We start from the raw sequence: 16,698 nt of genomic DNA, 5'->3' as shown, positions 1-16,698 counted from the left end.
CCTTCTCTGTCCTGAATCCTTTCCTGCACTCCAGAGCCCACCTAGAAGCCCCCTCCTGCAGGCAGTCCTCAAGCTGCAAATCCATCCCCCTAGCTTCTCATAACATTTGTATGCACGCTGGCCTCGTGGCCTTTCTTAACACTGCACAAAGCGTTTGTGTGGATTTGTTATCGTCTTCTCAATTCAACCATAAGCTGTTTGACACGTGATCAGAACCCACCTTCAGCATACAAGGTCCAGGTCTTGGGCACAAACCCAACGAGGTGGTTTGTTTTGTTGGCACAGGCGAACCAACTAATCCAGAAAGTCTGTGTTGGCGAGAACAACGTGATAGAAGAAGAGATCCGAGTCAACAGAAGCGTGCACGAGTGGGCAGGAGGAGGTGGAGGTGGGGGTGGAGCCACCTACGTGTTTAAGGTGAGGTCTCCTCTGAAAGATGAAGCAGTGACTTCTGCCCACCATGATGTTATAGTCCCAGAACAAACCTAAATAGAAACCCCCGGCATGTTCTATGTCAAGTTAACGACAAGAAACCACGCCCAGAGGGAGTTCAGGTTTGCCCACCCAAGAAAGGCTATGCAGGCGCGCTACACCTAGTCTTTGCCTTCAGGGCTCCTTGTCTGCCCAGACCAGGCAGACTTTTCTAACACTTCCTAGGCCAGGCTATAGGCTGAGAGCAGAGTTTCTTGCTGGGCGCTCCCCTTGGAGATAGCAATGCTAAGGGCTTATTCTTCAGCTTGTGGGGGGTCCAAGAGATGACTGAAAGTATAGAAAAGAAAGACCCGCTTTTTTCTAATCACCAGCAACAAACCTTCAAGGACTTCAGAGAAGGGGTTGGGGAAATGATTCTTTAAGATCCATCCATTTGTAACCTAAGAGGTGGGTGCCCTAGTGGGCTTGCATCACGGATTGGACTCGAACTGATATAGATAGCAACTGATCAGAGAAGGTTACTATAACATCAACTTGGGGCTCTCAAACCCCTACAAATGGAGAAGTCACTCCACTGGTCTGCACATTGTTAAATTTAAGCATTGAAACTGGGGCATAGCGTCTCCCCAATGGATGCCTAGCTCGGTCTCTCCATCTCTGAATGTCTCCCCCGGGCAGATGAAAGATGGAGTACCTGTACCCCTGATCATTGCAGCCGGCGGTGGTGGCAGGGCCTATGGGGCCAAGACAGACACGTTCCACCCAGAGAGACTGGAGAATAACTCCTCAGTTCTAGGGCTGAACGGCAATTCCGGAGCCGCAGGTAAAGCCCCACCCTCTCCCAGAAATCTCTCAGGGACCCTGAAGGCATCGTTGTCACTATTCCCATTGATGCCAATATCAAGGGAAGGGGGCACGCATCACCCTGCTGCCTCTGAAGCTATCTCGCTAGCTTGAGGCTTGCTGACTAACCCTAGGAAGATCCAGCACCCCAACCCTTCAGTTTCTAGAGCTGACAACCCCCCTCACACACACACATGCACACACATACACACATACCTTGCCAGGGGGCCTCAACCCAGATTTGCTTGCTATTGTCATGAATTGGAGGGTGTTACCCATCTGGGCTCCATTTTGGAAGCCTGGTTCTCTAGCACTAGCATCTGGACATCTTTACCAGAAACCCTGACTCCTTATGCCCTACTACTGCATTGCTCTCTCTGGGTCAGGGGGACCTCGGCCAGGTCTGGTAGGTTAACTCCTACAGTCCCAGGGGGTCCACTCATGATGTGACTCTATTCCTTCTGCCTGGGTTTCCAGATCCCACTGAGATCATCTATTGGAGTCGTTGGGTTAGGTGTCAATGGGAATGTCATATGGAAGAATAAGGGAGGGGAGGGCACTGGACTCTCTAGGACCAACAGGAGACGGCCCTTGGGGTCAAGTGCTAGGGGCCACATACAGCCTCAATTCCCTTTCCAAGAGCTCAAAGCAGCCCCTGGGATTCCCAGACACATTTCAAGTGATTACCACTATCACGGGGCATCACCCACCCTCACTGAGCTTCTCTATAGCACTGAAGCAGGCTGAGCCAGGCACGGGGCAGCCGGCAAGCAAGAGTTCTTCCTGTCACACCTAACTGGCTCCACACTTGGCACTTGGAGGGATGTTTCAAGCACTCACTCTGGAGGCTTTAACATCAGTGCTCAATGTGACTTCAGTCTCACTATCTCTAAGTCACAGGTGGGGCAATTGAGGCCTAGAATGGGGAGGTCCATGTCCTGGATTTTACATGCAGCAAACAGTGAAACCCATGGAACTAGTTAGACCCTGAGCCTGCAAGAAACCAGTGCAGTGACCCAGTAGAGCAGGCAGGGTCCCAGAAATCTCTCGGGAACCCTGAAGGCATCATCGTCACTAGGCACTGAGTGATGGAAGCTGTTCCCATTAATGCCAATATCAAGGGAAAGGGACGGGTAGGCATCACCCTCCTGCCTCTGGAGCTATCTTGCTGGCTTGAGGCTTGCTGACTAACCCTATGAAGGCCCAGGACCCCAAACCTGCAGGTACTCACCAGTTGGCCACCGAGACAGTGGGCCACAGGTCTCATTAAGACGGAAACAGTTAGGTGAAAGTACACCTTCAAGGGGTGGCAGCCATGCAGTAAGAAGTTCCACCATCATTCTGCCTGTCCCCGGTGTCCCCCAAATACCTACTGGAGTACACTGCCTACTCCTGAGCTAGAGAGGCCTGCCAGGAAGCAGGGCACCAAGCCCCACAGCTGCATAGGCACAGGGTGTGGCCTAAGCAGTATCCCTAGTGCCAACAGCATGCTACTCCTAGCTTCCACCATGAACTAGGCCCCGGAAGAGAGCCAATGGGAGTACCCCCACCAACCAGCACCCACCTTCCCCAGCTCTGTTCCCCCTCCAATCCTGCCCGCTCCTCAGCAAGACCTCTCATCTCTCTCGCAGGTGGTGGAGGCGGCTGGAATGATAACACTTCCTTGCTCTGGGCCGGAAAGTCTTTGCTGGAGGGTGCCGCTGGAGGACATTCCTGCCCCCAGGCCATGAAGAAGTGGGGGTGGGAGACAAGAGGGGGTTTCGGAGGGGGTGGAGGGGGGTGCTCCTCAGGTGGAGGAGGCGGAGGATATATAGGTAAAGATGATTCGTGTTCTAGGTGTCACTCTTTCCCCCCCTCTTAGTCCTAGGCTCCTCCCTCCCTGTCACCTCCCTGCCACCCCCCTGTCCCCCCAGTGTAGACTGTGATGTGACTGCATGCTCCCCTCCCCCCCCCCGCCCCTCTGCCTGGCTTGGGCCCGCCAGAGGTAGGGTGTTGGCTTCTGAGCCAGCATTCTGCCTCCAGGCTTGTGTAGAAGCAGCATCAAGATCCTATGTGATCCTTGGTCCCTCGCCCCTTCAAAGCTGAACATGAAGTGTTTGGCTTTTCAGATGGCTGCATAAGCCACCACAAGAATCAGGCAGCCCTGAAGAGCAGACTCTTTTAGCCCCTACTGCTCCTTTTGGGGTTCCTGGCCAAGCCGGCATTGACAGGAACTGGTCTGCAGTTTCATGGTCTCCCCGCTCTCTGTTTTCTGCCCAGCCCGTTAGCTGCTACAGAGCGGGGCTATCCACTAGCGGGTGGGAACCACTCCCAGAAGCCACCTCCTGGCATCTTCATCCCAAACCTGCAGCAAACAGCCTGCTGTTGATCTCCCCCACTGCCTTGGGAAGAGCTAGCAGCTAAGAACCTGGCAGATGATCCCCCCACCCTCCCCCAGACTAGGATACACTGCATGCCCGCACTGTGACGTTCGTGTCTGTGTTTCGCTTTGTCGCTGTGTGAAAAATGCTTGTGCTAACCACACAAGCTTCCTTTCCAAGCTTTGGGGTGAATGGGAGGACCCCAGGGGGGAGCCCCGAGATCACCCAGTCCCAGATGAAAGGAGGGACAGGAGCCTGAAGGCACAGCAGCTAATCTCCCCCTCAACCCTGGCCCATCTTGACCCCCAAGTGTCTGGAGAGCAACTTCTCCAAGCCATAAGGATGCACCCCAATTTCAAGAGACTAGAACCTTCTAGGCTCTTGTTCACTTGTTCCACTTAGTACTGGGACCTCATCAGTGTGGTAGAGACTCCCCTGGATGTTCTGGCCCCAACCTGGAGAGGAAACTGACCCACACACCCAACATCTGCAGGGCTAAACCAAAGTGCAGTCTCTGTGCCTGGAACCTCCCTTCCCTCTCCACCTCCCCACCCCACAGGCCCCCCAGTGACCCACAGCTTTGGCAAGAAATGCATGCTTGTTAATGTGCATGTGTGTTGAGACTTGGGCACCCACCTTTTGGGGTTCAACTCTTCTCTGGTTTGCCATAGGTGGCAACGCAGCATCAAACAATGACCCCGAAATGGATGGGGAAGATGGGGTTTCCTTCATCAGTCCATTGGGTATTCTGTACACCCCGGCCTTAAAAGGTACCCCCTCTACCAGGTGACAGTACAAACTTAAGCCACTTCTTTGACCAAGCCAACACCTGGACTTTATTGGCATGGGTCAGGACGCCAAGGCATGGGCTACAGGCCGCTTTATGATACAAGTCTTCATATAGCTCATCTTATCATATTTTCTGGAAGTTGGGGTATGTGGTTGAATGTAGGGAGAGGGAGAATGTGGACCACCAGGCAGGCAGGTCCTAGAAAATGACCCAAGAGTACCTAGAACACCTGTACCAATGTCAGAGCCCTGAATTGGGATCTCTCACTTACACAGAGACAAACGTATATCCTCAATCTCAGCTCTGCTCACCAGGGGCCTCAAAATGCTTCACCAAATAGAATGTGCTTGGAGTGGCAGAGGGACCTGGGACAGGGAGAATAAGAACCCTCAGCAAGTAGCCAGAGATAAAGTTCAAAGTTGGGGAGCTGAGGGTACAGGGCGACCGATCTTCCTGTTAATCCTGAGACTGCTCCTCCCCTCCCCCTTGTCACCAGTGATGGAGGGCCATGGGGAAGTGAATATCAAGCATTATCTAAACTGCAGTCACTGTGAGGTAGACGAATGCCACATGGACCCCGAGAGCCACAAAGTCATCTGTTTCTGTGACCATGGGACCGTGCTGGCTGACGATGGTGTCTCCTGCATTGGTAAGGAACAGCAATGGGAGATGGGAAGAGGGCCAAGGCTTGAGCCAACTGAACAAGCCCAGCTGGTTTCTAAGTGTCTTGCCCCTCTCTTGCTCATGTTCTGGTAACTGAAAAAAGAGACCTTGTACACAAGGTGGGCTATCACACCTGATGTGGTCTCAGAATCGCCTATGCCCTTCCCTCAGCCAGGAGACAAAACCTCTGACATCTTCACCAAGGGGCTAGGCATTCCTTTTCTACCCAAGTACCCAGCAACAGGGCTAGGTTTAAGGAGTTTCAGAGCCAGGTCCATGCCTTTGAGCTTCCGGTATATGGTTTCTGACTGGACCCAGCCTTAGCACACACATTCCATAAGGATGCTTCTGTCTTTGAGACTTCTCCAGATTCAAGAGCTAGTTGTTCTGATCACACAGATAGAGCCCTAAGCCTGTTTGCCACGCTGGAATCCCTCTTCTACACATGCTCCAAGTCTCCCCTGAGACATGTCCAAGTCAGTCCAGGGCTTACAGCCCTGTAATCCCAGTAGAAACAGAAGAATGGAAAGTTCAAGGCCTGTCTGCCACAGAGGGAGTTCAAAGCTAGCCTGAGGAACTTAATCAAAGCCCATCTCGAAATAAAAAATAACAAAGACCTGGGGTTGTAATTCAGTGGTACAGTGCCTGCCAGATGTACACTAGACCCTGAGTTCAATCCAAAGGGAGATTGTGGGTGGAAGAAGGGAAAAAGGGAAAAGAGAAAAATATACATGAAAAAAATGGAGAGGAGTCTGGAAAGGGTAGGGAAGAGGAGGAGAGGAAGAAGGAGAAAGGAAGGAGGAAGAAGAAAGAGAAAAGAAAAGAAGAGAGGAGAGGAGGGGTAGGGAGAGGAGAGGAGAAGGGAGGAGGAAAGGAGTAGAGGTAGGGGCAAGGAAGGGAAGGGAAGGGAGGGGAGAAGATGGTAGGGAAGGGGAGGCAAGGAGAGGGGTAGTTTTTTGAATCAGATTATAGCCTGGCTAGGAGAGAGCTTCCAGGACCTTCCCCTGTTCTGGGACCATAAGAAGTAATTCCACATCTGGGGATGTCGCCAAGGGACTCTCCTGCTGGGTCCTACTGAGTGTGGAGTCCCCTAAGGTCCCCAAGTCTCTTCCATATCCACTTCTGTTTCTCCTTCTGTCCCCACCCCATCCTTGTGCAGCTGACATTTGGGACCAACACCCAAGATTGATATTCATCCCTGTTGAATTTTCCCTCTACCCCAAAGCTACTTCTGGGAGCCTGTGAAACCAGGATGAGCCTGCTTAGGGCCCATGGTCCCCTGAAAAGGGAGGTGTGACAAGATCTCCAGAGACGGGAAACAGCAGGTGGCTTTTCCAGCTGGGGAGGGTATTTCTGACTTGGGACCTGCTCAGAGGAGAATCAGCATGGTGGTCAGTGCCCCATCGGGACCTGTCTTCCAGTGTCACCCACCCCGGAACCCCACCTGCCGCTCTCTCTGATCCTCTCTGTCGTGACCTCTGCCCTGGTGGCTGCCCTTGTCCTGGCGTTCTCCGGCATCATGATCGGTGAGTGTGCCAGAGCCCCAGGGTTTCCAAACCAGGACCCACAAGATTAGGGTCTCGGGATGTACAAGGGACACCCAGGCATCACCCTGCCCCTCTGGGTCTCTGCTGGGTGAACTGCTAGGCCAAGTAAGAATAGAAGCATCAACCCTCTACCCACCATAGATTCTGCAGTTTTTGAGAGAACTCTGATGTCGATCTTTGACTCTGCATGACCTCCTGGCTGCCCACAGGGATGGACAGCCTTCAGTGGCCAACATGATGGAGAAAGCTCTTCCTGTACCCTCACCTTCACTGGCAGCTCTTCTGTGCTTGAGGGAACCCTGGCCATGGCTGGGGCTACTCCCTGTGTAACAACTCAAGTCAAACTAGCCAGGTCCTCCCACCCAACCAGAGAAAGCTGGTTTCTGAGCCTTTTCCATCCAACCAAGGTGAACTGATCTCAGGTCACAGAGGTTCAAAATGGACTACCTGACTATATGATGCTCTGACAGATAGGCAGAGACAAGAAGCTAGGCAGAGGGAATGTTCCAGAAGCATGCAGGCAGAATCATTCATAGGAGACCTGAGATACCTCTGATGGTCATTATGGGTCTCAAAATGCACCCCAAGATCCTCACTAAAACATCCTTCCACTGTGTGGCCTCCCTCATGCCCTAACTAACCCTTCCCTGTATGGTTCCTTCATGTTTAATGGATCTCAGCCATCTTCCTAATAAAATTCTAGCAAGTCCACCTGTGAGGATTAGTTTTCATTTTCAACTTGACATTATTTATAATCATTTGTGAGGATCATCTCAATGACAGATTGTCTAATTTAGGTTGATCCATAGGCATGTCTGTAAGGGATTTTCTTAAATGGATTAATGGACATGAGATGACCACACCTAAAGGTGGGCAGCACTATTCCCCCCAGGTTCAGATACTGGACCTGTATTTAAAAAGAGAGTACAGGAGATAAGTGCAGTCACGCGTGTATTCCTCCTCTGACCTTGACGGTGGATGTAACCAAACCACTTCAAGTTCCCGCCTGCCACCATGGCTCCCCATAAAGATGGGCTGTATCCTGGGACTGGGAGCTAAATAAACCCTTTCTCCCCATCATTGCTTCTGTAGGGCTATTTTATCACCACAACAGAAACAAAACACCGTTCCCATGTGACACGGTCAAATCTCCTCCAGTGAAGCATTTGTAAGCTTCAGGCTTCCTTTCCACAATGAAGGGATACCCTGGTGTACATCATCACTTGATTAGCATCGCTAACAGTGACAGGAAAGTTTGCGGCATCCTCACAACAGACCCCATCTGTCTACAGTGTACCGCCGGAAGCACCAGGAGCTGCAAGCTATGCAGATGGAACTGCAGAGCCCCGAGTATAAGCTGAGCAAGCTCCGGACCTCGACCATCATGACCGACTACAACCCCAACTACTGCTTTGCTGGCAAGACCTCATCCATCAGTGACCTGAAGGAGGTGCCACGGAAAAACATCACCCTCATCCGGTGAGCTCCCTGTCACTGCCCCAAGGCTGGACAGTTTCTCTATACCTTTGACTCCTCTAGCCACAAGGAGTATGAACAGCATACCTGGGATATACCTGCAACCTCTCAGGGAGACAAGGCTCATGGGGACATTTGCTTATTTCTACCCCCTGCGTGTTCATACAGTTTATGCAATGACAAGAATAAATTGATGAGAAGAACAAAGCTTCTCAAAACCCATCATGCACCCTGTCCTGAAGATTCCCCTCTGTTCTCTGAGTGCCCAAAATACCTATCATTTTCTCTATCATTCACTACAATGCTTCACAGCAGGGAACTGTCAATCATCTGTCCCTATCCCTAGAAGGTGTCACCTCTTCCAATCCAGAGTCACCTCTTGCCTTTGTCCCCGGCAGTACAGGAGACTCTCTAAATAGTCACTGGATGGGTAAACATTTGACCACCTTCATGAATCTCTGGTTAGATAGAACCTTCTGATCTGTTTTCTGTTGCAGGGTAGGTGCATTATAAAGGAAAGGGGTTTGTTTGGACTCAGAGTTAGGACCCAAGGTCTCCAACTCTGTCCAGCCATGACCTTGCTGCCAAAGACAGGGAGGCTCCACCCTAATGACCTTGTCTCCTCTAAATCACAACACTACTTTTCCACAGTCTTGTTTGTTTGTTTGTTCAAGACAGGGTTACTCTGTGCTTTGGAGCCTGTCCTGGCTCTGTAGATCAGGCTGGCCTTGAACTCACAGAGATCAACCTGCCTCTGCCTCCTGAGTGCTGAGATTAAAGGTGTGCACCACACTCTTGACACCTCATAGTCAGGATCCCTTCTCGGCCTGTGAATATCAAACCATCTCCAAATCTTAGCAGACCTCTTCTCACCAGAGTTCAGATAGAGAACTCGCTAGCAGAGAAAAAAATGAGTTTTCTCTAACAGAGTCTCAGTGGTTGTACAAACCGCACGTCAGGGCAGGTCCATGGCCGGAAGTCAATGGCCAACATAAAACAGACTCAGTGATATTTGGGGAGTGTTTTCTTTTTAAACCTTACAGGTCTTTTGCTTACGTATTATGGTTTCCGGTTTTGTGTTTATAGGGGATTTCTCCCAGTCTATTTGTATTTCTTATGCTTTTTCTTTTTTTTTTTCTGTTTGCTTTTTTGTTTCGCCCTATTCTAGTTTGTTGGTTTGTTTGTTTTCTTTCTTTCTTTTTTTAGATGCCTGCTTTTTTTTGTTTTGTTTTGTTTTTTGTTTTTTCGAGACAGGGTTTCTCTGTAGTTTTTTTTTTGGTGCATGTCCCAGAACTATCTCTTGTAGACCAGGCTGGCCTCGAACTCCCAGAGATCTGCCTGCCTCTGCCTCCCAAGTGCTGGGATTAAAGGCGTGCACCACCACCACCCGGTGCCTGCTTATTTTTTTAATGAGAGTAAGAAAAGAAGGAAGTGGATTTGGGTGGATGGGGAGGTGGCAAGGATCTGGGAAGAGTTGGGGGAGGGAAACCAATAATCAGAATATATTGTATGAAAAACTATCCATTTTCAATTCAAATAAAAAAGAAAATAAGGTAATTTTAAAAGAAGAAAGTAAATGAATGGAGGCCCAGGGTGACATAGGTGTAACTCCTGAGCGTACCAGCCTTGCCTCTTGTCTGTGACACTGAACATGACACTTAGCTCCCGTGGCTCACTTAACTATCTATGCCTTATCTTGTCTTCTCGGTACAGGGGCCTAGGCCATGGCGCATTTGGGGAGGTGTATGAAGGCCAGGTATCTGGAATGCCCAATGACCCAAGCCCTCTACAAGTGGCTGTAAAGGTGAGGGGTGGTTCCACCTTTCGCCTAGCCTTAGCCTGAGGTCCCTGTAGGCTACAACCCACAGCTCACAGCCGCCGTCTCCTCCCGCCCTTCCTTTCAGACACTGCCAGAAGTGTGTTCGGAACAAGATGAGCTGGATTTCCTCATGGAAGCTCTGATCATCAGGTAAAGTCACAGAGACCCTCCCTCCCCCCCCCCCCCCCGCCAGCCTCTCTCCCCACCTCTTGAGGCATATGAAGGTCTTCCTAATTGATAGGTATCTCCAGGGGAAATAGGGTATGTTGGTCCCAGCATGACCGCCCCCACCATCCAACAAGCAGAAGGATCCCTGAAGTAGAAGGACCCCCAGTGATTATCTCAGAAATTACCAGAGTGGCCTAACCACTGATAACCCTCTGCCTACAACCAGCATCCCAATGTCAAAAACTGATTCTTGTTCCTCTCTTAAGAAAGCAAGTTTCTTTCTGACATTAGATGATATAACCCATCCCTCCCCACCCCCTCCCCACCCAAAATAACTCTTCCATACCTGAGGTCCCTAGCCCATCCCAGCTCATAGGTTCTGTATAAAGGAATGGACGCCACAACGTGATGAAAGATAGCAGATTATCTTACCCCACATCTACAAGGACAGGACTGGCTTCACCCTGAAACTGGGGGACCAGGCCTGGATCGAAACCAAGGGCAGCTACTCTTGACATCAGGTCTCCCGAGGGAGGAGGCAGACTGTTACCCTTGATACCTGAAGGAAGTTTACAGCCTCTGCTGGCACTATGCAGCCTCCTCACATCCTGACCTAGAGAGGTGGACAGGGTGGTCCAGGTTGAAGTAGCAAGAGAATACAGCCAAGGCTGTATGAGTGATATGTTCATGAGCTCTGGGACACCAGAAAGATATACATTCAGGATAGTACTTGACTTTAAAAGCAATATTTATTTTCTGGATATATATATATATATATATATATATATATATAGAGAGAGAGAGAGAGAGAGAAAGTATTAAATAAGACCTAAAAAAGTGTAAAATTATATAAGAGAGCTTAATTATGTAATATTCCTACTAGGTTATAATAAATGGTAATAATAAATAATAATTATATTTCGGCATATAATCACTAGTCTCTCAGCTCACTGTGTGTGTATGTGGGGTGGGGGGCGGTTCCCAGTCTCACTGTTCTACACATCCTAAAATGACAAGGTAACCCAAATCTCGGAACCTCATGTTCCAATCAGTCCCTACCTATGTGGAATCCACAGGCGATTGCAGAGACCAGTGGGACCATCTTCCTGACTCTTTCACAGACTGTCTGTCCCGCTGCAAGTCACATGCTCTCCCTGTCAGAAACCAGTCCTTCAACTTCTACCTGAGACCTTCCTTAGAAGACTCAAGTATATATTCATGTAGCAATGCCCACACAAACACATGTGTGCACTCACACACACACACACACACACACACACACACACGTATATATACTTTGTCACTTTAAGGTCCCCCTCACTCCAGTAGAATTCCTTCCTGCTAATTCACCACCCACCAGGCCTGCTCCATCTACCCAGCTCCCCAGGGAGGTTCCCCTCAGGCTCAGCCAGGCACCCCACAGCCCATACATGTGGAATGCAGCTTTACAACATGGTTGCTGATGCTGTGACTCTTAATGTATCACATCAATGTGTCCGGCTTCTCTTAATGGTCCCAGACCCGGCTCGGTTAAACTTGGCTGTACCCTCTGCCCTGCAGCAAATTCAACCATCAGAACATTGTTCGCTGCATTGGAGTGAGTCTGCAAGCCCTGCCCCGCTTCATCCTGCTGGAGCTCATGGCTGGTGGGGACCTCAAGTCCTTCCTCAGGGAGACACGCCCTCGCCCAGTGAGTGAGACCGGGTCTTCCCTTCGGTGTTCATGTCAGTAAAAGAGCAAGGGGCGGGGTGGGGAGTGGGTTGCCGAGGAAGTTGCAGGGTAGATGGGATCCTGGAAGTCATCAGTACTATGGTCTGAACAGGAAGCGAATGGACAGGACCAGGTTAACAGAAAGAGCAGCAGTCAGAAGGAGATTGTGCAAGTCTTATACAATTGATTCAGTAGCCTGACTTCTTTTTATGACCTGATACCTCTGGGTCAGAGGGGCTTGTATGCCAACCATGTCACTAACTCGCTTCCCATCCACTGATTTGGAACCCACTGACCTCTTCTCTCGAACAAATATAATACACAGCATCCTGACTTTGTAGTTATCTGTAAAATAATGATGATGATAACAATAATCACAACATGCTGGAATATTTATGAGGATAGTGTATGTGTCTGTGGTGTCATGGATGAGGGACAAACTCTAAGGTGGGCCCATGAAGCCCAGCCTCCCGCCCCTGCACTGCCATCAAGTGCCATATACTCCAGGCAATCCACCTTCATTTACCTTAACATTTGTGCAGGTGGAGCCTGAAGGTCAGAGTGACGCTTCCTAGATATGACTTGGATGACAAAGCACTGCATCTCCAGCCACCAAGGGTTTAGTAAAACCTTTCCCTGAAGGGGCTTCAGGAGGCCCCAGTCACTAGGAACAGGAGCAGAGCAGGCTGGGGTCAGGACCTTGACTTTCTCAAGGGATTGCCACAAAGAAGACTAGGTCAAGAAGAGCAGTGGCTGCCAGCCCTGCCAGAGAAAAGCAAAGTGAGCCTGACACCCTAGTGACGGAAGGTCGAGAGCTGACCACACTGCTTACGGGGACTAGAAGAAGAGGCAGGGAGGGACCCTGGGATATCTGCTCTAATCTCCATCTCCAATCAGGCTGTTTAAAACACCCCCTCAGGACGTAGCTCATCTGTCTAAGATCTTGCCTCGCATCCATGATGCTCTGGGTCCAACCCCCATGTAATGTAAATCAGGGCTCGTGGGAACATAGCCGAGAAACGGATGAAGGAGAATCACGGGTTCAGGGCCACCCACAACTGCATAGTGAGTTTGGAGCTAGCCTGGCATAACCGAGCCACTATTTCAAAAGGAAATAAGTAAATAAAAGCAATATAGTCCCATTTTAGGATCCTCCATAAACAGCTGGATGACACAACTGGACACCTAAAATATCCCATCTTACCCCCTTGCAAAAGAACGGCATGATGCTGGGAGACAGGAGGGAAAGACTAACCCCACTCGTGAACTGTTCTTGTCAACATCATTGTCAACACCGCTGTCCTCTGAGCGTCCACACCTAACACTGCCCTGTGAAGCAAACAGTGCAGAGCTCATGCCATGTTACAGATGTGAAAACTGGGACTCTTAAAGGTTATCGGCATGCCAAAGCCACAGGAAGGAGAAAACCAGGACTAAAACCCGGATCTCCTGGTTGAACGGTCATGTAGGTGCCGAGAATTGAACCCAGGTCCTCTAGAAGAGGAGCCAGTGCTCTAATCACTGAGCCATCTCTCCAGCCCCATGTTTAAAAACATTTTAAGCGCTAGGGAGATGGTTCAGTAGTTAAGACACTGGTGGCTAACGTGCTTGCCCTACAAGGACTGGAGCTTGCATCCCCACATCATCTCATGGAAATGTCTTGTGGGCCAGGTAACCTGCCTGCAGTCCAGTCCCAGAAGGTTGAGACAGGGCATCTCTAGAGCAAGTGGCTAACAAGATCAGCCATGTTGCCATGTCAAGGCGCTCTGGCATGCATAACCACCTACACACACACACACACACACACACACACACACACACACGGAAAAATACAATAAATACACAGACCATTTAAAGACACTGCAATAGAAGATTTCAAAAACATTATTCTCCATTGGCTTTCTCCAAGGCTTGTTTCTCATGCCCAGGAAGTCTGGAGTAGAAGCATTGTAGAGTACATGAGAGTAAGAATATCTGTTCTGTTGGATTCCTGTGGCCTAGGCAACCCTAGCCCTGGCTGTACATTAGACTCACCTGGGGTGCTTTTAAATATACAAAGCCATGCCTATCCAAAAGGACGAATTTCTTGACATTGTTGGGGTAAACCAACTTGTTTTTAAAGGGGTGAGAGAACTGGGAGAGCAGCGTGGGCTCAGCTTCCTCACAAAGAGAAGCCCATATTCCAGCTTTCTCTCTTCCACAAAAGCCTCATCAGCACACGCCTCTTCTCTGCCCACAGAACCAGCCCTCCTCCCTGGCCATGCTGGATCTACTGCATGTGGCTCGGGACATTGCCTGTGGCTGTCAGTACCTGGAGGAAAACCACTTCATCCACCGGTGAGCCAGTGACCTTCATATCCTTGTAACCCAAATGAGTCCCCGTTGGTCCCAAGAGCACCTCTTTGTTGTCTAGGTTCTCTGGGATTGTGAATTGTAGGCTGATTTTTCTTTGCTTTATGTCTAAAAGCCACGTATGAGTGAGTCCATATTATATTTGTCTTTCTGAATTTGGGTTACCTCACTCAATATGTTTTCCAGATCCATCCATTTGCCTGCAAATTTCAAGATGTCATTATTTTTTTTGTGCTGTGTAGTACTCCATTGTGTAAAGGTACCACATTTTCCTTATCCATTCTTCAGTGGAGGGGCATCTAGGTTGTTTCCATGAACCTTGTGTTTAAATGCTGTGTGGACTGCGGTATCCTCATGCTCACTGCTCATGAGCATCATGGATCGCGTGTTTCCTCCCTCATGGACGTTGATGATAGCCGGATCTAAGATCTGAAAAGTCCTATGTATATTACTCTTCTTAATGATCTGCTTCCAACTCGGTAAATGGTAGTCCAGCGAACTCACAATGATTTATTAGCCCAAGACTTCAAACCATTTAAGTGGTGCTCATCACCATTAGCGCACATACATAGCCACAGACCTAACAACAAGAGTCCTGTGTGCATTTAGAAGAGAAGTGTGGAGCACACACCAGCTAGGCTTTCTCCTGCTAGAATGAGGAAGCTGGAAGTCAGGAACTGGACTTCACCCAGGTTCTCGAAGTCACTCTCAGACAGTAGCCTCCTTAACCACTTTCTCCCTTCCCTGCCCATCCATTGCTTTGGTCCTCGGTCCTGCCCCTTGTTTTTAACCTTTTCCAACTTTCAGATCTTTCTGCTTGATAGAAATAACAAGAGCAAGAGGGCAGCCGGGACCACTCCTTTGTGTCTTCATCTAGAGCCACATAGTCTGCTGCCCTGTGTATTGTGCCCAAAACTTTCCATAAAACCCCCAGCCCCAGGCTCTTCTGTTTCTCAGTTGAAGCAAGTTTGTGCTCTTTTGGGAATGAGCCTCCATTAAAGCCACTTCTTTATTTTTATTTTTATTTTTTTTTGGTTTTTCGAGACAGGGTTTCTCTGTGGTTTTGGAGCCTATCCTGGAACTAGCTCTTGTAGACCAGGCTGGTCTCGAACTCACAGAGATCCGCCTGCCTCTGCCTCCCGAGTGCTGGGACTAAAGGCGTGCGCCACCACCGCCCAGCCAAGCCACTTCTTTATTTTTTGCCTATGATCTTTAAGACTGGACTCATCTACAAGCAATCTGTGTGCTGCCTGGGTGACTTCAGGGTCTGCCTTTGCTTCCTATGGAGATGGCTTCAGTGCTGGCATTCCACACATGTTGAGCACCATAGCGGCAGAGTATCCGACTGCAGGAATCGTTTCCTTTACTGACACGCTGAAATCACTTCCTTATGATGCTCTCCCATGCTCTATAAGAGATACCAGGATCATATTCTTCCAAGACGCTCTACCACCCCCAGGTCTAGAAATGATTCATGAAGATCAGAATCAATCTCTCTCTCTCTCTCTCTCTCTCTCTCTCTCTCTCTCTCTCTCTCTGGGGGGGGGAGCACATATGTGTTTGTGTGGATGTATGCACATAATGACTACATGTCCAAGTGTGCACACATGCCTGTGGATGCCAGAGCTTGGTACCAAGTGTCTTCCTCGGTCAACCTCCATCTTACAGCTAAGACAGAGTCCTTCTCTTTGCCTGGAGCTCATCACCTCAGCTAAGCTGGTCAGTCAAGGGACTTCAGGGATCTATCTGCCTGTGTCCGCCTCCCCTGTGCTAGGTTACAAACACAGGCCACCACCCCTGGCTGCTTATGTGAATGGTGGGAGACCCAAACTCGGTTTCTCGTGCTTCCACGGCAAGCTCTTTCCCAACTGGGTCATCTCCCCAGCCTCTCATTTTGTCTTCTTCAAGAAATTGAATTGTCAAAGGTCAAGCAAAGATTGTATTGGATGACCTGTTGGAAGCAAAAGGGATCATCTGGAAATTGCTCACCTCCATAAGAGCCTTTCTCCTGGGCTCCTGTGGTGCTCTGTATCAGGGAAGGGCCTTTTGCAGCTCCCCACTGGCTGAGAAGCACGTGGGATGCTCCTCACAGTTGGCTCTCCCTCCCACCGTTCAGAGTCCCCGGCTGCCCCTCAGCAGACTGGTTCAACTGGAGCATATGCCCCCACCTTCTCTCGTCACCAAAATTTGTTGCTTTTGGAATGGTTTGCTGAGATTTCAAGATGTATGTGCCGCTCTACCAACTCCTTGTATGCTTGATGCTATTATATTTATATCCTCATCATCATATTCAAAGTTGCTTTTTAAGCAGTGGTCTCATATACTGCAGTGTAAAAATAAATATTTTTCCAGATCCACTTAATATTTCTCTTTAGAATTAATGGCTGCTTCCCTTTATCTTGATGCCGTACATCTTATGCTTTTAAGGGTCTCTTTGGACGTTTTGTGGAGCAATGCTCCTTAAAAATTCAACTTCAACCTTATGAACTGGGTAGGTGACATTAACAAGCATTTACTTCTCATTCCAGACCATTTTTC

At 49.4% G+C, this 16,698-nt stretch overlaps 1 protein-coding gene across 1 annotated transcript in view; it reads left to right on the top strand.

Annotated features, from left to right (window-relative positions):
• Alk (ALK receptor tyrosine kinase) overlaps window positions 1–16,698 on the top strand; it is a 737,647-nt gene that overhangs the window by 696,323 nt on the left and 24,626 nt on the right. Inside the window, exons 14-24 of the mRNA XM_041630919.1 lie at window positions 286–417; window positions 1,111–1,255; window positions 2,907–3,089; window positions 4,307–4,405; window positions 4,922–5,074; window positions 6,510–6,614; window positions 7,928–8,114; window positions 9,825–9,915; window positions 10,016–10,080; window positions 11,659–11,788; window positions 14,048–14,145. Coding sequence (XP_041486853.1) covers window positions 286–417; window positions 1,111–1,255; window positions 2,907–3,089; window positions 4,307–4,405; window positions 4,922–5,074; window positions 6,510–6,614; window positions 7,928–8,114; window positions 9,825–9,915; window positions 10,016–10,080; window positions 11,659–11,788; window positions 14,048–14,145 — 1,388 coding nt within the window. The remainder of the gene's footprint in view (window positions 1–285; window positions 418–1,110; window positions 1,256–2,906; window positions 3,090–4,306; window positions 4,406–4,921; window positions 5,075–6,509; window positions 6,615–7,927; window positions 8,115–9,824; window positions 9,916–10,015; window positions 10,081–11,658; window positions 11,789–14,047; window positions 14,146–16,698) is intronic.

Source organism: Microtus oregoni, unplaced genomic scaffold (genome assembly GCF_018167655.1).
Source record: "Microtus oregoni isolate MIOR12 unplaced genomic scaffold, Mior012 000036F_ref0000092, whole genome shotgun sequence".
NCBI lineage: Eukaryota > Metazoa > Chordata > Mammalia > Rodentia > Cricetidae > Microtus > Microtus oregoni.
This window is presented reverse-complemented; position numbering and strand designations above follow the sequence as displayed.